The following is a 23,688-nucleotide window of genomic DNA, read 5'->3' as shown; positions in this document are numbered from 1 at the left end:
TCCCTTCCACGTAGTCAATTATCTGATGCTTAGTCTGATAGCCGCTTAATTCGGAAATTTTCATATATATCTTCTCAAGATCTGAATTTTCTAATGTCTTTTAAACTCATTTATAACTGGCACCAGAAAAATGATGCATTTAAAACTGAATTTTTAATTTATTGAATTACTTTATATCATTCAAATAATTCTCCAAACTGCTGAATTTACATAATACATACATTAGCTTCATACTTCATATTAAGCCATAATATCTTCTCTGGCTTGTTATACTTTTGACAAATTATGGTATTTAAGAAATTAGCACAATTTGAGAACTGCCATCAGTACTTTGCAAACATGTTGGGATGTAATAGCACTATGTAGTGTCCACAGAATCCATATTTCCATCTACCTCTTCATCCTAGTCATTAATAAAAATGTTAAGGAATATTGGTCTCATGACTGCATGTTTTGGCACTCCCATTTGATGCCTTCTCCAATTTTTTACTTTTAACTGTAAATGTTCAGCCATGTATGTATACATTTAATAATCATTCTATCAGTTCTATCTACCAGAATGTTATCAGTTATTTTGTCAAATACTTTAATTTTACAACATTCCTATATCTACTCAGAAAATTGTTGGTTATATTAAGCCAATAAGCCCTTGTGTTACTTAATAGGGCTTGCACAGATTAGCATTGTTTCTTTGGCTCATGTTCTCATTCCAGTCTTAATCAAGCAGGAGCATTTAATATTGTCAGGCTATTCAAACGAGGAAAAACTAAATCTGATCTCAAACCTGAAAATAATGTTTAAAAAAAACAAATGGCTCACGCTGCATTCCTTCCAGTTTGTATATCTGAGGCAAGGGTGCCTGAATACCCTCACAGGAAACAAAGGGATTTAATTTTTTTTAAAAAGATGCTGTTCTTAAGAGATAAATTTGCATTTACATCATGGCTTATGGCTTTCTAAAAATTATTGAAATACTATTTTTTGCTGCTCAAAATTGAGATTTTCAACATTGGTTACACCTTATTAGATCCTCTATGTTAAATAGTTTTGTATTCTTAGCACACAACGTGGTGTACAAGGTAGTTTTTTTTTAATTGCCATATCCTTCTAAACTGGTTTTCCAAAGGATTCTTGGACTCAACCATTGTGAAGATGCAGCAGTTATATCAAGATGTGTTATATAAGTGGGAGTTTTTAAATACCTGAGTCAAGTATAACTAATTTCAACTGTCAGAAAAATTCTGTGGAGGGTATTTGCCAATTAGAGCAAAAGTTAAGTTTTAGATGATACCAGACAACTCATGACTGGTTGGGTCATGCTTTCAGAACTTTCCTTCTCAGATTTCTCAATGCCTTTGACAATGACAGAGCTTTGAATGTACTGCCTTAACTGGAAAAGCTAGGATACATTCAGAGATATATCTGCTTTGAAAATAGCCCATGCTGAACTCTATAGCAGAGTCAAACTTCAGTACAGAAAATAGGTTTTAACATTTGTATTATGTCAAAGTGTTTTATGATGTTTATGTCATTTTAAAACTTTTATAAAACTTGCCAAGTTTCAGTTCCACAAGGGACATGGGTCCCAGATTTTGGACACATTCTGTAAATTAGCCCATTTGAGCTACCTTGTTCAAAATGTTTAGCCCTTTTGTTGCATTGTTTTGCCCAGTTAAAGGTTACAGGAATCAGTTTTAATAGTATATGATACATAGACTGAATATACTGTGGCAATCTGGTTATACAAATAAAGGATCCAGAAACTACATAAATTAACAGACCTGACAGATAAAAATGAGGTATATGTTCATATGGAATACTAAAGCATGGTTAATCTGGTATTCACTAAATTTATCTAGTTTAACAATCTATGCAAATTGACATAAAAGTAGCCATAACTATGGTTGCATGCCCTTGTGCCATAAAGTAGCTAGCTATAAGATAGTCTTATCTTACACAAATTAGGGCAATGAAATGGGGTGCCAACGTCCTCCATTATTAGTCAGTTAACGTAAATTGTGAGAAGTAGACCTAGCATTGTCACATGATCAGGGACACAGACCAAACAGTTAAGCGATTTATATGGTCACCTATCTCAAATCTGTAACTTTGGACAGCTAACAAAGATTCAGGATTTAATGGTTCTGGGTGCAGAACATACTTAACCAGGTTACCAGCAACACCAGTATGTTGATCACATCTGGACATTCATTATCTTTTGTTAATAAAGGAGACAATTTACCCTTGCACACAGGATTAACAGTACCTTCTAAACTTGGTCTTGTGAACCAGTCTGGAAGAGGGTTAACTGGAGCTTAATTACCTTTTAATTAATCTAGCGAGAGGACACTAGAGGTTAGCCCCATCTCAAAGATGGGGCTGCTGCAGCTACAGTACCTCTTTAATTACTTGTCTTTGCTTAAAGTGAAATAAGTGGGGTTGTCTTCCACTGAGTCTTTGTTGCTTAGACCTTGCTCAAACCATGAAAATTCTTTTTAAGCTTTCTAAAACAGCAGGAAGCAATAGTCCTTAAGCTCCCCTAAAGGTGGATTACCATTGATGAAAATCACCACTCCCTAGCAAAATCAGTCTCTGTAATTGGAAAAAAAAAATCACTGCCCATGCATACCATATTACTATTATTTAAACCCAAGTTATTTTGGTTTATATGAGTAAGATCTTTTCCCTCGATGTAGTGGGAACTGTCAGAATATTTTTTTGAATCTTTAATACAGTCTTATAAAGACTGGCTATTCCCTCAACATGTTAGTAGCGACTGATTGGCAAATATCAGTTTAAACAATCCAGTCTTACTCCTTATTTTAAAAGTCATCTGAAAATGAAATAGGACGATCAGTTTCAAATTGTATTGATTCTGTTCATTAATAGAAGAAAAATATAGCACTGGTACATAAGAACGCTGTTATAAAAAGTATGACCACTTACAAAGAATTATAAATGAGATATAATTGTGATCAAATAAGCATTCCAACTGAATTTTTCACAAGTAGCACACATTTCCGAAAATAATGAGATTATTTCCACTTTATATCACATATTAGTGCTATATGATCTGATGGGTGTGAAACACTTGGTAAGGCCTGGTGGGTGGTTACTTCTTCATGGCTTGGCAGTGGAATTACCTGTTCAACCTCCAAAACATTTGCATCAATGAAAATATAGTCCAAACATCCATGAAACCCTCCAACATAATTAGTGTAGGCTGGTTCTCCACAAGCACTTTTAAGACCGAACTGGTGGGTTAGAGACATAGCAAACCGTTGCTCTTTAACTTCTGAATCCCAGCTCTCATGATCTTCGGTAACACTACCGCTATTGACAAAAGTATATGTTCCAGTTGATGGTGTGGCATTAAAATCCCCACAGAGGATGAGAGGTGTAGCAGGATAGATGTCATTGATCACATGCTTAATATGGGATAATGCTATTGCAACTTGGATTAGACGGATATTTTCACCTAAAACAAAAGAAAGGACTGTTATGTTTAGTCAATGGGTCTAAGGTTTCAAATAATGTAATATCCAGTCTTGATATTTTTTAAAGCAAAGCCCCTGAGTTGAATTTGACTCCCAATTATAATATAGAAATCGTTTGCCATTGCCTTCTATTAGGACAGGGCTTTCAAATTTGTAGCTTTCCATGTCATACTAGGTAAACTGCCACACTGATACACAGTTGGATGGTGACAGCCAAAATATGTCAGCAACTTGCAAGTCTTAGACAGGCCTTATGTCTTCTCATTTGGATAGAGTATGGCTCTGCACCTAGGATGGAGAGCCTGACGGACAGCAACACATATACTGTACTGAGATATTGTCACAGCTCAGCCTGGAGCTTGTCAGTTTACCAGCAATAGCAAGAAGCAGCAGGCAGGGCAAGGATAGGGCACAGCCAATTGCTGTTGTCCATGGGAAATGGCACAAATCCATTTTGGGAGATGGTGACAGAACCAAACAAGAGGCCAACAATTCCCTTCAGAATAGATTTCTCTATAAATAATTTTGACTTTATGATTTTGTTTTTAATGATTTTTCTAATGTTTTGTTTTTGTTTTTAACTTTGTACACAGTTCAAAATCATATACATAAGATGACAGCTATAAAAACTTACCAAATAAACAAACATCTCATTCCCAGAAATTATACTTTGTTCTGTTGTGGTCTCATTCCAATTCTACAATTGATCACCTGGCACTTTATTATTCCATATTCTAACACCTTTTAATTTTATTTACATACACATACACTTTTAAAACCCTGATCCACTTTGTGCTGCATCAAGCCTGGACTGAGTTCTTTCTAAACCTTTAAACTTCCTACTTCCTTACCCACAATGCTGCAGGCACTTGTGTGGTCTCCATCAAAAGAATGTTAGGTAGAAGACGTGGGCTGTTTCCTTTCAGGAAGGTTGCAGTTGCTGGGAGGCACTTAACCTGTACCAATGGTTGGGAGGTGCAACTGTCCCTCAGGACAGCTTACAGGCACCCAGCCGTTAGATTTTTCAGGCTTCTTGGACTTTTCTACTCTGCCATCATCTGCCACCTTCTGCAGGGTTATCAGAGCCCATTTCAGTGCTATTGATGTTCTTGGGGCCATTGCTGCTACTGCATCTGCTGGTCTGGCTGACATTCTACACTCCTTCCCCTGGCAGCTGCTTCCACTGCTACTGCTTTGCTGATTCTACCAGTTCTGCAAACTGTGGCCCACAATTAGTTATTCCTCTTGGCTCGGCTCCCATGCTCCCAGTTCTTTCTGTACAGTACTCTTTTCCTGTACTTCTCTTTAACTTTTTGTTATTTTTCTTTGTTTCTTCCAACTTCCATTCTTCAATGTTCCTTTTCTCTGACTCTTTCAGTTTTTCATACTTTCTCTTCCTTTCTTCAATTAAGTATAGTCAAGGGCCCTTAAAAGGGGAAGAGGGAAGTGTTCCTTTATTTTACATCCCTCCTCTTACTACAAAATGCATTTAATAAATTTTAATCTTCCTAATAATACTCTAAAATTGAGCTACATTTGCAGAATTATATATAATAATTAGGAGGAAGTAACACAAAGAAAACTAAGGACAAATATGTTTTTTTCCTCTAAAGAGAATTACTGGGATACTTTCTAGCAGTTCCCTCAATTAATCCAAGAGTTTATTCTCTGCTACTGTAATACACATCCCAAAGGAATCAAGTAATTATTCTATTCGCTGTTCAGCAGTGATATTTCAAAACATTTTATTCCATGGTAGTCAAATAGCTCCAATTAACAATAGATTGTGTGCTTATGAATTTATGAACACTACAATAATCTAGACTACTTCTTTGGAAACCCCTGGTGTTCCTGCTTTAGCTTAATAAGAATGTTTCTGCAGCTGGAAAGGACCTCATCTCAATCCTGTGGCAAAAACCAGCACCACACAGGCTTCCAGTTCTGCAATTTACCAATTCTCAATTTATATCCAATCCCAGAATTCAAAATACAAGATATAACCTGCTTAAAAAGTATCAGAAACTAAAATTACCTTTCGGGTGCCAAAACAAGTGAGTGTTGGCTACACAAATCTTTCTTGAAGAATCATTTTGAGACTGAAGGACAGAAACCTGCAAGAAAAATGTTCATGAATTCTGATACCTCACAATACTGTATATAGTATCTAAGTTAGGGAAATGATAATGAGCATAGTAGTTCAAATTCTTTCCAACCTCTAAAAAAATAGGTCTGGCGTAAGCAGGGCCGGATTTTCCTATAGGCTAACTAGGCTTCAGCCTAGGGCCTCAAGATCAAGAGGGGCCTACATTCAAATTGTTAGCAAAATTAAAATTACACTTTCACTATAGGTGAAAGGGCCTCATAAGTGGAATAGCCTAGGGCCTCTTTTCATCTAAATCCGGCCCTGGGCGTAAGGCACAAGTCTAGCAATAAAGAAGGAGGGGGTGTGTCTTTAAGTATAAGATGTCATATGATTGCTTTGTTCAATAATCACATTCTTGGCATTTCTGGTTGTGAGCTGAAGGGCTACCTGCCAGAGGATTTCAATCATGTGAAGCTGAATCTTTTTAAGAGCAAAGAGTTGCTACTGGAGGAATTCAGTTTGGTGCTGGGCTGAAAGCCTCAGGCAGGCAGCCCTTTTGGTTTCCAAAAGACTCAATTCTACATAGAGTTGAAATCCTCCAGCAGACAGTCTTTTTGCTCTCAGAACTGTTTCCCTAAGGAGTGTGGAGTAGATATCCTCTGACATGATGCTCTTTCAGCCAACTCCAGAGGCCAAAAGGAATCCTCTCTGTAGGTGACAGCAGCTTGCAATCTTCCCTGCTGGCTTCTTGATTTTCTGAGAAATTTGGAGGAGAATATTGTAAACATCATTGTGGGGTGTTTGGCAACCAGTCCTAAGTGTGAACAGGTTGCCAAGCACCCAAATCATAATCACTTGATTGCAGAATAGGTGTGCATATGTATGAATATGTGACATTTTTGCAATGGCCAGAAGTGCCACCCTTTTTACAGTTGTTAAATGAATAGTTGTAAGTCAAAGACTATCTATGGAGAAGTCTGCAACATTCCAAACTACTGCCTACTTTTTTCTTCCATAGTAATATATGACATTTTTCTCCATAAACCTGGTTTGATCCAACTCATCTTATACACAAATCTTATTGTTGCCTTTTCCCCACACACCAAATTTGGCTCCATTCTATTTTATTTTTAAAATAGATTTATTTTACATTTGATTGGGTTAAAAAAAAATAACATGTCTGAAAGCATGCAGCATATGGCTTCTGGAGTTACTTGCAATCCTCAGTTGCAGCATTCCCATCACATGACCATGAAGGAGGCAGATTTACAAATGAAGCATTTCAAGCCACAGTACAGTTGCCTCTCTGGGAAAGGTACATCAGATGAATGCTTTCTGGATCTGCATCTCCCAGCCAGATTTTGTTGTTCTCTGCATCTCCCAGCCAGATTTTTGCACATAATTTAACTTTTTACAACATCTCCCATTTTCTTGTTTCCAGAGTTATCCTGCCGATAGTCTGAAATCCCTTTAAGAAAATTTATTTTCCCCATTCAAAAGAACATCAAATAAAAAAGGACTAACTACTTTATATTTGAGGGGCTGATTATTATGCTCCTCCTATACAGTATCTTAGTTATTTTCTACCTTGGTCAATTTGTGAGGACTTTATCTCACTCTTCTTTTTCCTCCAAACCATATTTTTAAGTTGTTTTCTTAACAAAGTAAAGTAAAGTAAAAACTGCTTCAAGATACCAAAAGATGCCAGTTTGGAGAATTGAGACAGTTCTGGCTTTGAATGTCTTAATGAAAGTCCCTTTAACTTAACCTGCAAACGCACTTCCCTACCATTCCTTTAGACCAGGGGTCTCCAACCTTGGCAATTTTAAGCCTGGCGGACTTCAACTCCCAGAATTCCCCAGTCAGCTTTGAAATTCTGCGAGTTGAAGTCCACCAGGCTTAAAGTTGCCAAAGTTGGAGACCCCTGCTTTAGACAAGAGCAGGGGTGAAATCCAGCAGGTTCTGACAGGTTCTGGAGAACCAGTAGTGGAAATTTTGAGTAGTTCGGAGGACAGGCAAATACCACCTCTGGCTGGTCCCAGAGTGGGGTGGGAATGGAGAAAAGAGCCGAGGTGGCGCAGTGGTTAGGGTGCAGTACTGCAGCTACTTCAGCTGACTGCTAGTTCAGCAGATCAAATCTCACCGGCTCAAGGTTGGCTCAGCCTTTCATCCTTCCAAGGTGGGTAAAATGAGGACCCAGATTGTTGGGGGCAATATGCTATTTAGTATACTGTCTTTGGTGTAAGCCATCCAGAGTCCTCGGAGAGTGGGCAGCATAGAAATTTGAATAATAAATAAATAATAAATACATTTTGCAATATCCTTCTCCCAGGAGTGGGGAGGGACTGGGGATTTTGCAATATCCTTCCCCTGGAGTGGGGTGGGTATGGAGATTTTGTAGTATCCTTCCCCTGCCACGCCCACAGAACCGGTAGTAAAAAAATTTGGATTTCACCACTGGACAAGAGGGAATAATAAGGCATACCTGTAGAGCGGATGATCGCTTAAGCAGGCTTTCCTCAACCTGCGGGCAGGTAGCCACCTTGTCCCGCAGCTCTCTGTGCAAGGGATCTTCAAGCAGAGCCTGATTGAAGGCAATGTCGTGCTGACTAAGGAGGTGGAATTTGTCCCTTCGGTAGAAAGTGGCCAGGCCTTCGTGCTGCCTCTCTTTGATCCGGAACAGCCCCTCCAGGCCGAAGGCGTCAAGCGCAGGCCCCAGGCTATCCACAAAGACCGACTTGTCTACCTCCTGCAGGCAAATGATGTCGGCGTTGTAGCCGGCCAGTTCCTTTTTGAGGAGGTTTTGCCGGTAGTCGAGCTCCAGCGAGTAAGGAGCACAATACGGATAAAGGACGGTCCGCGAGAGCTCAGTCCTGGCGTAGATGTCGGCCAGGATGTTATAGGAAACCATGCGGATCAGTCCCGGCCCCGCCACTTTCTTGGTGTAGAGATGCCGCGCCTCGAAAGTGCAGGCGCCCGGGCCAGCCTCCACGGGGCCTACGCTTTCCGCCTCGCGGGGCAGCCCGTAGCGCCTCTCGCCGCTGCCCGGGATACACACGAGCTTCAGGCGGCGTCCGATCTGCGCGTTGGTCGGCATGAAAACGCGCTCGGATCCGGCCGGGGCTTCCACCCAGTTGCTGCTCGCGGCGGCCGACGCCGTTTCAGCCGGCTCGATCTTCTGCTCGTAATACCAACGGAAGAGGCAGTCCCGGGCGGAGCCGAACTCGACTTGGAGCTTGGGGCACACGGGGAAGCCGGCCATGAGCGAGCGCGGGAGCTGCAGCTCGGTCAGCATGGGCGGATTGCGCTCCACGCGGTAGCGGGTCTCGCCGATTTGCAGCACCGACCCGTCTTTCCAGGCCTCCTGGTTAGGCACGTCTTCGGCCACGGCTTCCCCGTCCTGGGAGAAAAGGCGAACGGGGACGAGCTCAGAAGGCGTCCCCGGCGTCCCGGGGTCGGGCTCGCTCTGCGCTTTTTTGCTCTTCTTGGCCTTCTTGGCGTGGCCTTTGCTGACGTTGTTGGCGATGCGAGCCAGCGCCTGGCCCAGAGGCTCCGTTTGGTCTCGGTGCACATGCCGGGTCTTACCGTCCTGCAGCACGATGGAAACGCTGAGCTTAGGCTCCGCCGGGACGCAGCGCACCACCGCCCGCTCCATGGTGAAGGTAGGCAACCACCAAGCCAGCCGCTGTTTGCCCGGACGCCTTAACAAGGGAAGGGCCTTCAAAGTGCCCAGCAGACGCCGCAAGAACCCGTAGCTGACACCATTCATTTGCTCGTCTCCTCGCTCGCCCCGCAGCACAGAATCGCTTGGGCCGCCCTGCCCAGCTCCGCCAGGGCCAATGAGAAAACTCGCAGCGAGGGAACAGGAAGGAGGAAGCGCGAGCCGGGAAAGGAAACCAAGCGCTTGCCGGAAATGGCGCCCGGACCCGAAGGGCTGTTTAAACGAGGTAGCGGAACGACAAAAGAAAAGGGGAGGAGAGTTAAAGGACCCGGAAGATGGAGGAGGTCAGGATTCTGTTTAGGCGTAGCCCTGAACGTACCGAGCACCACTGACCGGAAATAGCCTTTCCCCCTCAGTGGCTTGCTAGAGGTCTTCAAACTTGGCAGCCAGCTATGCTGGCTGGAGAATTCTGGGAGTTGAAGTTCACAAGACTTAAAGCTGCCAAGTTTGAAGACCTCTGTGATAGAGGATGAGGCTTGTAGGTTTGTTCTTTTCTCTATCCCAGAACTGGATGAGTAGTGTTAGGCACTTGGGAGTTTGATGTTTTAATAGAGTATAAAACTCTATTAAGTAAGGCCAGGTGCCAGAACAATGGTTAGCAAAGTTAGATGCAAAACTTTGCTGTATGGACTGGAGCTTAGAAGCAGCACACCTACACTACTGGATTGTTATCTACTTATGCAATAAAATCTAAATCTGTTATCCATGTCAGGAGCTCTAAAGCACTAATACAGAGAGGCAAACTGCTCTTTATGGTTAATATTAAATAGTGGCAAAACAATGTTAAGCATATTAATTTTTTAAACAATTTACTGCAAATCAGAAAAATAGGGGCAAAGAAACTGAAGAGGGACTACTTTTTCAATTATTTGGTAGAAGTACAAATTATTAACTCCATTTTACTTGGAAATATTTAAATATTACTGCAAAGAAATTAAGTCTAGTAATAGTTTTAAATTAGTTTGACTCCTACCAGTAGTAACCAGGCTAGAAAACAGGAGACTGTTAATTCTAGTCTTATTTTAAGCATGAAAGCCAGCTGCGTGTCTTTGGGCCAGTCTCAGCCCAATCCACCTCACAGGGTGGTGGTTGTGGGGAAAATAGGAGAAGGGAGTATTATGTATGTTTGCTGCCTTCAGTTGACTATTAAAATAAGGGAGGGATAAAAATTAAAAATAAAAACTTTATAGACCTGTCCATGAAAGTTTTCATAATGCTGCGATTTTCTGAGTCTGTACACATGTAAACTGGATTCACATTTTATACAATGTACACCTTTAATCTTTTAAAAATGTACTGTGTTTGGTTTTCTTTGTAATAGATTGTTTAACGAATGGATAAGTATTATCCACTTCCATAGAGACAATTTTTCAGAGACAAGGGACTTCTCAGAGTACATTATGCTGTAGGAAGAAAACCCACTTGCAACTGTAGGAAGGGAACACCACCAAGACAGTGCCAGGGCCAGAAGGACATAATCAAAAAAGCAAAGACCACAGGCATAGGAAAAATGACCTTCCCAAAATAGAACACATGAACATCAGGGCCATTTAGGAACAAAAGAGGACCCAGGGAAATGGTACACACAAAAGACTCAGGACATGCCAGAAAAGGAACTATCAAGACAGCAGAAACTAGGAAAGCAAAACAAAAGGAATGGCAGAGGATTAGCAAAAGGAAAAGATTTAATCAATAGCCCAAGCAATCTGATAAGAGTCAAGGGGTAAGGGCTTACCTGATAACAACTTGATCAGCTTAAGGCAAGGAGCGAATAATAAGAACAGAAGGGAACAAAAGAACATGAGACCAGATAGCTCAGACACCACCCAGTTTCAAGTAGGGAAAAACTAGAATAAGAAAACAGGGCAATCCAAGAACGCACACACAAAGGGAAGACCCACAAAAGTAACAAAAGAAACAAAGAATTTCCTTTGTACCAAAAAGTATAAGAATGCATGCTTACCTTGTAACGATGTCAGCTCACCCAGGAACGCTGGTCCGGGACATCGTTCGATCTGACTTCCTGAAAAATAAAGAAAACTTGCTTTCACGCAGCTTGCTTGTCTCGCGGTTTTGCGCGGCGCCGAAACGCTCTCCCAGCCGGGAAATTCGAATTCTCGGGGAGGAGAAACCTCTCCTCCCTTCTAACAATTGGCGATCACGAAGAATTCCCAGCCAACCCAGCCACCGGACGGGACCTGGAGATTCATCCCAGCCGGCACGAACCACTTTGTCCAGGGAAAAATCCACGGACCCTGCCCGGAGGTGTCGGGTAGTAAAGGGAGTTTTGAGCCTTTGCCTCAACAGCTGCTTGAAAGCAGGTAAGTACCGCTTTAAATTACAATAAAATCCCTAGAATACGGGGCATATGAGAGTGTGTGAGTGAGTGTGTGCATGTGGGATTTCACCTGGACAGCAGCCTGATCCTACCCCTTTGAACGATCCCTAGCCGTAGGTAACCTCTGCCTACTGCTAGCTCCACCGAGCCGGTAGGACAGAGAAAGCAAGGGGGAATCGCCAAACATAGGACTTTCTGCCTAACAGGGAACGAAAGCCGAGCGAATAGAAGCGCGTGGAAGGGGGAAATAAATTGCGAGAGGGAATCCCAGTGTACGTCTCAGAAGGTGCAAAGCCCAGACACGGAGATAGTGTGAGGAGGGGCCAGTACTCACTGCTGGGGTCAGCAGGTCCTCCTGGATCCCCTTTTTGGATCCGAAAACTTTGGCAAGTTCCCTACGGAAGGGGCCCGTACTTCGTAAGGGAATCGAAGTCCTTCCCAGAGCTTTTTCTCTGCAAACTTGAGGCGGGCCACCCGGCTAAGTCAAAGTGATCCTTCAGGCGAAAAGACAGGGTCATGGGTAGTGGTAGTTCGCGGGTGGCAGGAACCCCAATTGGAGAGTTGCTCGAGGCCTGGGACGCCAGGCGGATGCCCATTTTAAATGGCATGGATCGAAAACGAGCGGAAAAATTGTGTCAAAAGTGGGCTTTGCTTAGAGACGAAAACGGGAAACAAATTTGGCCTGATAGCGGTACCTTCGATATAAAAATCCTAAAAGCACTTAGACCCAGACTAAAGCCCAGCCACATACCCTATTGGTATTGCTGGGCCGAACTAGCTAGGAATAAGGAATCCTTCATAGAAAGTAACACACCTAAGATACAAACAGATAGAGAAGCAAAGATAATAAGCAGACCCGTACCAGGAAGACATAGGGGTGAAATTGACTACATTCTAACACACACACCCTTTTTGGCCTCAGATTTAGTAATCTGGAAGAAAGATGCCCCAACCTTCAGAGCAGACCCCCAAACAGTGATCAGGACCCTAAAAACCATTATAGATAGCCACAACCCATCATGGGGGGACATGAACCAACTACTGCACGTTTTTTTGACAAAAGATGAGTTGTTAAAACTTTTTGAAAAAACGGATCAGATTGCTAAACAACCGGTCATAAGGGTTCCGGGTCAGGCTACCCACCCCAGGGTCGCCTGGCCCCTTGAGAACCCAGACTGGGACTATAATGATGACACCCACTGGGGCACTTATACCAGGGCAAAACAAAACCTACTGGAAGCCCTGGAAGAGATCGGGAAAAAAACCCTGAATTGGTCAGAATTCCAGCGAGTTACCCAGAGGGATCAAGAGAACCCCGATGCCTTCTGGGTCAGGCTTATAGAGGCAGCCACAACTTACGCCCACCTGGATGTGAACTGCCAGAAGGACCAGAGGATTTTAGCCTCGGCCTTCGTTGACCAATCTGCCCAAGATATTAAAGAACACTTTCACAGAATAGTCTCTAACTGGTCCACCTTAGATATCTCGGAATTGCACAGAATTGCGAATTTCGTTTACGACCAGAGAGACAGACTCAAGGAGGAAGAAGGGGAAAGGAAAGAATTAGAGAAAGAAAGAAGGAAAAGGACAGAAAGACAGGAAGAAATGCAGATATTCGCTGCCATACACAGTAACAACAGGCAAACCCAAGGGCGGTTTCCCAGTAATTGGCAACGATGTATTAGGTGCGAGAAGACGGGATGCCCAGCGTATAAATGCCGCCACTGTTTCCGATGCGGGGAATTAGGACATTCAAGCCGAGACTGTAACCAGCCCCCTCCCCGCCGACAAACAGGACCCCTCCGAGACTTTAGACATAGGGACAACCCATTTAACCAAGACGACCGGAGAAACCATTACCGCAGGGAACCACCAACGGCACCCCTACCTCCAAACACCTCATTTTATCACAATGAACGAACTAATCCAAACAACAATCATTGGGAGATAGAAAGGGAAAACAACCCTCAAGCTTTATGACTAGGAACAGACGAGGGTGAATTCTCAGCTACCCTCCAAGGGCTTGCGATTCCCCTAAGGAATGGTACGCAGGGAAAGCCCATGATTTCCCTCCTCATAGGGGGAAAAGAATATGACTGTTTGGTAGACACCGGGGCCACCGCCTCTTTAATTGTCAAACCACCACACAGAAACTCAGTAAAACCTGGAGCTCATGATAAAATAATGGGAGTGGGAAGAACAGCTATCCCGGTAAAATACACAAACGATGTAACAGTTGAAGTAGATCCTTTTTCATTGAAACATTCTTTCACCATATGCCCCCAATCTCCAGTCTCTCTCCTTGGAAGGGACCTCCTATGTAAATTAGGAGCAACCATCAGGTGTGGGAAAGGAGGCCTTGCCTTAGACATACCAGGGAAGAAAACCTTTCTACTAGCCATTCAAAGCACACTATTACATGCAGATTTGGCAACCCTACCTTCCTCTTTATGGGGAAGGGATGCGACAGAGGTAGGACTCCTTAAAGGAGCCACACCAGTTACGATCAGAGTAAAACCAGGACCACCCCCCTGCATACCACAGTATAAAATCCAGGCTGAAGCCATCCAGCCCATACGCAAGCTGATAAACGCCTATTTGAAGCAGGGAGTTTTGCGCAAATGCACCTCCCCATGCAATACCCCAATTTTTCATGTAAAGAAATCCACAGTGGACAAAGATGAAAACCCAATATGCAGATTTGTTCACGATCTAAGGCTAATTAATTTGCATGTAATTCCCCGAGCGCTGATCGTATCAAACCCGGCCACGATAATTACGGAGGTGCCGGCTTCAGCTACCCATTTTACTGTTGTAGATTTATGCTCCGCTTTCTTTAGTATTCCCGTGGACCACGCTTCCCAGTACCTTTTTGCTTTTACCTGGGAAGAACAGCAGTACACGTGGACCCGCCTCCCTCAGGGCTACACAGAATCCCCCACCCTATTTTCCCAGATCCTGAAGGCAGACCTCTCTTCCATTACCCTGCCAGAAGGATCAACCTTAGTCCAATATGTAGATGATCTCCTGCTAGCCTCTAACAGTGAACAGGCATGTAAAATTGACACCTTTCACTTGCTGAAATCCCTGGCTGAGAGGGGACACAAAGCCTCCCCCTCAAAACTACAATACCTAAAAAAGGAAGTAACATACTTAGGTTATATCATTTGCCCGGGGGTGAGGAAATTGGCTCCAAGCCGAGTAGAAACCATATTATCAATGAAACGCCCCCACATTAAATGACAAGTCAGAGCATTCCTGGGGGTTCTGGGATTCTGCCACCCCTGGATCCCGTCTTTTGGGGAAATGGCGAAACCTTTAATACAATTAACAAAACAGGACATGCCAGACCCCATAACATGGACTAAATCTCTAGAGCAAAATCTCTTAAGAATTAAAAAGACCCTGGCTTTGGCTCCCACGCTAGGTCTCCCGGACTACAACAAGCCTTTCACCCTATTCATTCACGAAAAACTAGGCATCGCGTCTGGAGTCCTAACCCAGCGCTTCGGTCCAGGGCATAGACCAGTCGCATACTATTCTGTCAGACTAGACCCGGTAGCCCAAGGGACACTCCCATGCTTAAGAGCAGTAGCGGCAACCGTTGAAATAGTAAAAAGAACCAAAGATCTCGTTCTAGGGCAACCTCTGACATTAAAAGTGCCTCATAAGGTTTTTGCCATTCTTCTAAAATCACAGACCCAATCCTTCACGCAACAACGCTTAGCACAATATGAGGCTGAATTGTTTACTTCAGACCACATAACATTTGAAAGATGTAGCACCTTAAATCCTGCTACCTTGCTTCCCACGGATCAAACAGATGATCACTTACATGACTGCCTCCACCTAATACAGGATGCAGAATTGCCTCGCCCAGATTTAACCGACACCCCCTTGCAAAACCCGGACTTAGAAGTTTTTACGGATGAATCTTCTTTCATTCATGAGAGAAACAGGGTTGCTGGAGCTGCGGTAGTATCTCTTTACGAGATCATTTGGGCAGAACCACTTTCCCCCTCTTTTCGCGCCCAAGCTGCTGAACTCATCACTCTAACAAAAGCCTGTGAAGCAGCTAGGGATCTATCTACTAACATCTATACAGACTCCAAATACGCATTTGGAGTCTGCCATGCTATTGGAGCCTTGTGGAAACAGAGAGGGTTCCTAACATCAGCAGGAAAACAAATTGCACATGTCACTCAAGTCTCCCAACTATTACAAGCCATCTAGCTACCAAAAGCCCTTGCAGTCATCCATTGTAGAGCCCATCAAACGGATGATTCCATGGTCACTAAAGGAAATCACTATGCTGATACAACAGCCAAGTGGGTAGCTACAGAACCCCTTTCCTACAACATCGCTGCCCCAACAATGAGAGTTGATCCTGAAATTCAATACAGGGACTTCCTAGAGCAGGGAGAAGCACAGATGTGGGAGGATAAATTAGGGGCAACATTTTCAGATGGGTTTTGGAGAGTCCCAGATGGTAGACCTATTGCCCCATGCCGCCTCATACGCTTAATCTGTCAGAGGCTACATGCAAAAGGTCACTGTGGGACCCAGGCTATAGTGGATGCTGCTAGGAGAGTATGGCATGCACCAGGTATATACACAGAGGCAACCAGAGTAACCAGCAGTTGCCAGACATGCCAAACCAACAATAGCACAACCCGAAAAGCCATCTATGAGGGAGGGAGGCCATGGGCACAAAGACCATTTGAGGCAATACAAATGGACTATATTCAATTGCCCAAGGCCAATGGATACCAGTATGCCCTCGTGTGTAGGGACCAGCTGACACACTGGGTGGAGGCTTTCCCGTGCCACCATGCCACGGCCCTGGAAACTGCCAGACACCTCATTAAAGATGTAGTGCCAAGATTCGGTGTGTTATGAATCTTAGATACAGACAGAGGGACACATTTCATAGCACAAATCCTAACATACATATACCAAGCTCTAGGCATAACACAAAATCTCCACTGCCCGCGTTCTCCACGTTTATTGGCAGGGACAGAGAGGTTGAATAGGGAGGTAAAAACTCTATTAGGCAAGCTCTGCCAAGAAACACACCTCTCCTGGCCACAGGTCTTGCCCATTGCCTTATTCTATATAAGGACAAGACCAAGAAGGGATATAGGAATCTCCCCTTTCGAGATTCTGTTTGGCCGTCCACCTGACACACTACAAGGCCTTGACCCACAGTCTCTCAGCCTAGACAGGGGGGATATGGTCCTTTCTTCATACCTTTCAGCCTTGCATAGGAGACTACAGGAGCTGTGGACACAGAGTGCCCTGACAGAGACGCTGCCCCTGGAGGAAAACCTGCACCCGTTCGTGCAAGGTGATAGCGTGTGGATACAATCCTTCACAAGGACCTCACCACTGCAACTCAAGTGGACAGGACCCTACCAAGTTCTGCTAACAACCCAGACAGCTATCCGAGTAGCAGAGAAGGACAGCTGGATATACTGGACACACTCCAAACCTGCAGTGGTGGACAACAGCCCAGAAATCCCTCCAATCAGGCTGAAGAAAAACCCAGACACAGAAGAATGGACCTTGCAAGCATTTTTTGAACACAACGAACTTGATCAGTAATATCACTCTTAACACCATTTTGGCTATCTGGATACACATATTTACCTTTTTTCCCCCTCTTTTTTTATTATTAGTATTTGTTTAAGGGGGGGGGACCGAATTGTACAATGGGAAAACAAAAATCTATTGCAAGCATGCTATGTAACCTTTATGGTATACTGTTAATTGTAACTCAAGTAACAGGGTTCCTAGAACCAAACCTTATCCCAGAAAAAGGGAACATCTGGGAATATCTGGCAAAAGAGATACTGAACACCACAGAATTTTGTTTAGCAGGGGGGAAATCAGTAAAAGACATTTTAAAAACATGTTTAATAGGAGTAGCAATAGGGCCACAGGCTATACTTAACCACACATGGCTTAGACATTTCCCTATCACACAACCATACTCAACCATTTATGAGTGGGGAAATATTTCTATAACAAAAGATCTAGACATGTACACCCTCCATGTGGCTGCTGTCTCTGCCTCATTGTGTTTTGAAATCTATGGGTGCAACATATTGGGAAATGGAAATTGCATCAATTTAAATAATACTGAATTGAGATGCAATAATACAGAGCAGATCCCTTTTTCTTATAGCTACTTGAGGCTCCCTCATGGCTGGTTCATACTGTGTGGACTACAAGCCTATTCATATCTGCCAGCCAACTCAACAGGAGGGCCATGCACCTTAGGGAAACTGCCCATGCTAATGCCATCCCTACAGAGACGACACAGGAGGGCTTCTTATTCTGTGACTCTCGAGTAAGTTTACTCACTAAAGCAGAATATGTTTCATTGGCTGTTTCGCTAGTGGGAGTGCCAGGACTAGCAGTCCGGAATTCCAGAAACCTAAATAGCTTGGCATGTACCCTAGCAAAAAGTTTAAATTCGACTTCCCACGCATTGGATGCCCTAAATAGAGAGTTGAGACAAGTCAGGGAGGCCACCCTTGAGAATTGGGCAGCAATTGATTATTTACTACTAAAACACAATCATGGCTGCGAAGAATTTAAAGGGTTGTGCTGTTTTGACTTGGAACAAAACTCAAAACTTGTAGACACAGAAGTCAACCACCTAGAGGAACTGGCACAAAACATTGGCCATAGCCAGCCATCCCTAGATCTTTCTTGGCTCTTTTCTTGGTTACCAGACTTCTCCTGGCTCAAAATTACCCTAACAGGTGTTGTCACTATCTGTGTACTGGGAGGCCTTTTGTGTTGTCTCTGTCATTGCATCCCTCCCTGCCTTAGCTGCATAAAGGCATGTAAGCCAAATCTTCCACAGAGAAGGGCAGGACATAATCAAACAGCCCTCATGATGGTCCAGATTGACCACGAGTATCAAATTTATTCAGACCTAGATCCAGCCATAGGAAAGGAAGATGAAGAAACTCCTATTTAGCACAAGCAAGCTCACACACACACACACACACACACAAATGGGGGATTGTAGGAAGGGAACACCACCAAGACAGTGCCAGGGCCAGAAGGACATAATCAAAAAAGCAAAGACCACAGGCATAGGAAAAATGACCTTCCCAAAATAGAACACATGAACATCAGGGCCATTTAGGAACAAAAGAGGACCCAGGGAAATGGCACACACAAAAGACTCAGGACATGCCAGAAAAGGAACTATCAAGACAGCAGAAACTAGGAAAGCAAAACAAAAGGAATGGCAGAGGATTAGCAAAAGGAAAAGATTTAATCAATAGCCCAAGCAATCTGATAAGAGTCAAGGGGTAAGGGCTTACCTGATAACAACTTGATCAGCTTAAGGCAAGGAGCAAATAATAAGAACAGAAGGGAACAAAAGAACATGAGACCAGATAGCTCAGACACCACCCAGTAGGGAAAAACTAGAATAAGAAAACAGGGCAATCCAAGAACGCACACACAAAGGGAAGACCCACAAAAGTAACAAAAGAAACAAAGAATTTCCTTTGTACCAAAAAGTATAAGAATGCATGCTTACCTTGTAACGATGTCAGCTCACCCAGGAACGCTGGTCCGCGACATCGTTCAATCTGACTTCCTGAAAAATAAAGAAAACTTGCTTTCACGCAACTTGCTTCTCTCACGGTTTTGCGCGGCGCCGAAACGCTCTCCCAGCCGGGAAATTTGAATCCCCGGGGAGGGGAAACCTCTCCTCCCTTCTAACACAATTTAGGCATCTCCTTTTTTTCTACCAGGTAACAGCCTCCCCTAACAGAGCTAGAGACAAAAGCATGTCTCTCTGGAAATTCAACCAGCACTGGCAAGCAAACATAAAACAGAATCCTCTCAAGATAAGGGAACTCTGTCCTCATAATACATCATAATGCCAGATCCCCCATAAAAATTCCACACCAAAGAGATTTACACATCTAAGTTCACACACCCCACAGGACAATGAATGAATGGGCCTCACATATCCCCAGAGTAGGAACATCTTAATTTACACATCTAATGTATTTCATATCAAAGTCCATTACTTCATGATTTTTTTTTTTAAATTTGATTTATATGCCGCCCTTCTCCGAAGACTCAGGGCGGCTTACAATGTGCTCAGCAATAGCCTTCATCCTTTTGTATATTTATACAAAGTCAGCTTATTGCCCCCACAAACTGGGTCCTCATTTAACCTACCTTAGAAAGGATGGAAGGCTGAGTCAACCTTGAGCCTTTGGAGAGATTCGAACCAGCAGTAAATTGCAGGCAGCTGTGTTAATAACAGGGTGCTTTAAACCACTGTAGTACCAAGGCTGATTAAAGTCCATTGTTGCCATAAGTACTACCATTCTGAGCACTCTAAATTCATAGTATACCTTTTGATTGCTCTACTGCATGTCATGCTATCGAAATAAAACTTTGCCTCTACTTCAAGCAGTTGTCCTGCATCCTTCATCAGGTAATGTGGTTTGGAATAGGACCAAGAAACTTTTTAATCTACACAGGATATCTGAGATGTTAATTTGTTGTCAGTGTTCACACATTGAAGATATACTGCATAAGTAATGGTGGACAACTTTTTTGACCCAAAAAAGGGTACCAGATATGATGGAATAGAGCAACTGTGATAAACCAGTTGACCACTTATTCAGTTTGTATTCTGCCAAGAGTCAGATTTATCCATTATATTTGTTATGCTCAACTTCCACGTCTGAAACAAGTTCAGTTTTAAATATCAGTCACTGAAGATCAACTGTAGATGACAGCTGTTGTTTTCCTATTCAGCTTCTGAGTTTTCCAGAGTGTCATTGTAGGAAATAGACGCACCTTTGCCCTGTTAATAGAGCACTTACGTTCAAGTCAAGGCATTTTACAAATAAATCCTTGTGTACTGTATACAAATATGCCAATGTAATTAGCTGATAAAATAAAAAGATAAATAAAGCTGATAAATAAAAAAAAAGAAAAATAAAGATCAGGTAACTTTCATTCGAACTAGTTTTGTTTCATTTGTTTCAGAATTTGTATCTAATCTTTGTATACTTGGGTCATGAACAGTACACATTAGGGAATGTATAATAAAACAAAGTGAATAGGAATAAAAACACCTCAACAGCAGTATATGAACAGGTCTAGCAAACAGGTCACAGAAAAAAATGTTTGCTGTGATAAAGTAATTTTATTTGCATACTTAGAGAGCAAAGAAATAGTTAAATTCTTGGAAGACTGATTGATAATTGATATCAGTTAGAGCTTGTTTTTGTGCTTTATCGTCCAGCACTGTGTCACAGTGGCAATTTAGTGATGTAATTCTTTTTGAAGACAATTTTGAGGCCAATGTAGGGAAACCATGGGAATAATAGGGCCTCTTGAACTCCTAAATTTTGAAGCTGACAACATGACAAAAACACAAAGTTGCAAAACTCACCATGATTATTCAGGCATCAAAAGTACACACCACCAGGGACATGTATTTATCGTCAGAGTGAAGAATCTTTCTTCAGTTCTTCACTTTTTATAGTAATCAGTCTGAAGAAACTTAACTCCACTGATTCTGCATCTGAATCTGAGTAGCTTCTTGTTCCATCCTTCTTGAACTTATTTCCATGGAACACCAATAACTTTTGAACAAATATGTTGCTTTGACGAATCCTTGCATTGGTTCACATTGTATCCATTCAGCAAACTAAGGATTATAATAGTACTTCTTTTTATGTATCCATTCAGCAATTAGATTCTTACAGTACCTCTTTATAATCCTATACAATAAAGTTTAACTTTTCATATTTGTGTATGTTGGAAGAGAGAGTGAAGTAGAGAGGTACAGTCCGAATGCCTTGCTTCCTTTAATCTCCAAAAAGAGCCAGATAATATTAGCTTTTGCCAGGCAATACTGGATAAACAGTAGGGAGCTAGATGAAGTAATATTTGGGTCTAGAGTATGACAGTGCCTTATACTTCAATTTATGTTTTACTTTTTTCTCCAGAACCTTAACCCAGCTTACAACAGTGAGATGAAACTCACACTCTGAAAGTCAATCGGGTTTTTAAAATAATTTTTTATTGAGTTATAAAATAAAATAAGATACAAAATACAAAATAGGAAAATAAAATATATAGGAAAGCAAATAGAAAAACGGTGGGGAGGAAAAGGGGGAAGAGAAGTGAGGAAAGATAAGAAGTGAGGGGGGAAAGAAACATTGACTTCCCACTCTCTGTTGCAGTAAAATAAGGCATTAACATCAAATCACAACTTTTTGCTTTTTCATAATAATATAAGCAAGCCATCTCTAAAAGATCTGAAAGCCATTCAGTTCCAATCGTTGAGGGAAGAGCTGAATTTGAGTCTCAGTACATCTGAACCACAACAGCATACTGGCTTTTACATACTCTTGCTACGTAAGGGGTCGTCAGAATAGCACTATTTTATCGGTTCAATGTTTTTTAAAAAAATCCCAATTCATCGCCTTGAAGTGATATTTCGTTTCTCGTCACCCTGCTTTTAACGACAACGTCATTAACACTTCCAAAGTTAGTCCAAATGTTGCTCGTGGGGCTCCTCTTATAATAAGAGTTCAACGGCTAACATAAGTGGCAGCAAAGTGTGTCTGAGCAAGATTAAGACGCCTTTTCCTCGCGGCGCTCGTTTTTAACTGTCCTTCGGGAAAGGCAGGAATTCAAAAATAAAAGAGGCGCATTTGGCACGGGCCCAACGGTGCGTCCCTTTTGGAGAAATAAAGCAAAATCAACCGCCTCCGTACAGCGCTTCCACCTCCCGGTTTAAGCAGCGAGGAAATACCCTTCCCCCAGCTAAGCCTCAGGCATCGCGAGCCCTCCTCGCGCGGCGGGTGAATTTGAAGCGGGGGGCGGGGACCGTCCGCCAAACAGACTGGGGGTGGGTGGGGCCCTACCTCGTTCCCATAGCAACCAACGCCTTGTTGACAAGCCAGTGCCGGCGCTTACGGAATTGGACGCCGGGCCTTCTTGCCTTCGTCGCTCCCCTTTTCTCGGCTAAGCCCAAGCGATCCCACCATCCCTGAGAGAGGTGAGGGGCCCAGAAGGTGTCAAGACGACTGGGCTCGGCCGGATGCCTCCCAAACGTGGCTGCAGAGCGAGAGCGAGATAGAGCTATATTTCAAACAAGGGGGTGTTTTATGGCTCCAGGATTGCAGCTAGCATTCCTTCTGCTGCCTGCTTGGAGACTTACTGTATTTTCCGGGATAGGGCAAGGCAGCTGTTGCTACAAATGAAGCTGCCCTGCTCTTCCTACAAAACCAACCCACTGTTGAATTCAGTGCAACTTTTTCTTCCTATATAGATGCTGCTGATCTCGGAGAGCGCTTGAAATTAACTGAATTTACCTATACTCCCATTGCAAGTTTGCAAGTGGGGGGTGGGTGGGGGTTTGAATAGAAACACCAATCTTTGTGAACTTGCTTTGTGATTTTTTTCCCCCCTTGGGGAGCCCTTTCTCTGGAATGAGAAGCCGCCTAGAGCCAGCTGCCTGTACACCGTTGTGGTCGGATATAAATGTGTATAAATAGATTGTGTATCTCAATCTATAGTGTTTCTTAAACTTTTCTCTTTGAGGACCCCTTTCTATGTTTAAAATGATGGAGGCCCTCAAAAGATATTTTGCTTATATGGGATTTATATTTACCATATTAAATATGGCTACATTGCCTTCCACTAGTGCTTCTCACAATTGCTTGATGGGATTTTAGTATTGAATTATTTTTCAACATAAGCCAGCAAATAATTTTGATTTTGTGGAATCTGAAGGACCTCAAGGATCCACACTTTGAGAAATACTGGCATAGCTCAATTGCTGGAAATGGAAGCAAAAATCCTGTCTTATTGTTATTCCCTATTCATTGGTATTCGATACCATATTGACCAGGTATCTGAATGGTTTGTTACACAGTCAGCCAGATTTTTATCTGACTTTTTTATCTACCTCTATAGAGTCCTTCCCAAGGACCTGGAATAGGCAGATGTTGATATTTTATGGTGTTAGAGGTATCATCAC

The 23,688-nt window shown here is 42.8% G+C and overlaps 3 protein-coding genes across 4 annotated transcripts in view; 2 read left to right on the top strand and 1 right to left on the bottom strand.

Moving 5' to 3' along the window:
* Nucleotides 1-1,672: 1,672 nt before the first annotated feature.
* PDE12 (phosphodiesterase 12) lies at nucleotides 1,673-19,307 on the bottom strand. Its single transcript, XM_087883709.1, has 5 exons — nucleotides 19,204-19,307; nucleotides 11,265-11,324; nucleotides 8,066-9,514; nucleotides 5,530-5,608; nucleotides 1,673-3,478 (listed from the first exon to the last, which is right to left on the bottom strand). Exons 3-5 carry the CDS (start codon nucleotides 9,347-9,349, stop codon nucleotides 3,036-3,038), a joined length of 1,806 nt encoding a protein of 601 aa, XP_087739835.1. The 5' UTR covers nucleotides 9,350-9,514; nucleotides 11,265-11,324; nucleotides 19,204-19,307; the 3' UTR covers nucleotides 1,673-3,035.
* LOC148115529 (uncharacterized) lies at nucleotides 11,127-19,019 on the top strand. Its single transcript, XM_087883710.1, has 2 exons — nucleotides 11,127-11,622; nucleotides 16,897-19,019. Exons 1-2 carry the CDS (start codon nucleotides 11,253-11,255, stop codon nucleotides 17,241-17,243), a joined length of 717 nt encoding a protein of 238 aa, XP_087739836.1. The 5' UTR covers nucleotides 11,127-11,252; the 3' UTR covers nucleotides 17,244-19,019.
* Nucleotides 19,308-22,551: 3,244 nt separating the features above from the next.
* Nucleotides 22,552-23,688, top strand: part of DNAH12 (dynein axonemal heavy chain 12) — a 96,140-nt gene continuing 95,003 nt past the window's right edge. For both annotated transcript variants that reach the window (XR_015731666.1, XM_087883706.1), the window contains exon 1: nucleotides 22,552-22,704. The gene's annotated coding sequence lies outside the window, so the exon portion shown is untranslated. The remainder of the gene's footprint in view (nucleotides 22,705-23,688) is intronic.

The sequence above is a fragment of the Pantherophis guttatus genome, chromosome 2 (genome assembly GCF_059756535.1).
Source record: "Pantherophis guttatus breed Tessera chromosome 2, ASM5975653v1, whole genome shotgun sequence".
Classification (NCBI taxonomy): domain Eukaryota; kingdom Metazoa; phylum Chordata; class Lepidosauria; order Squamata; family Colubridae; genus Pantherophis; species Pantherophis guttatus.
The sequence above is the reverse complement of the archived record's forward strand: the minus strand, read 5'-3'. Positions and strand labels throughout refer to the sequence as shown.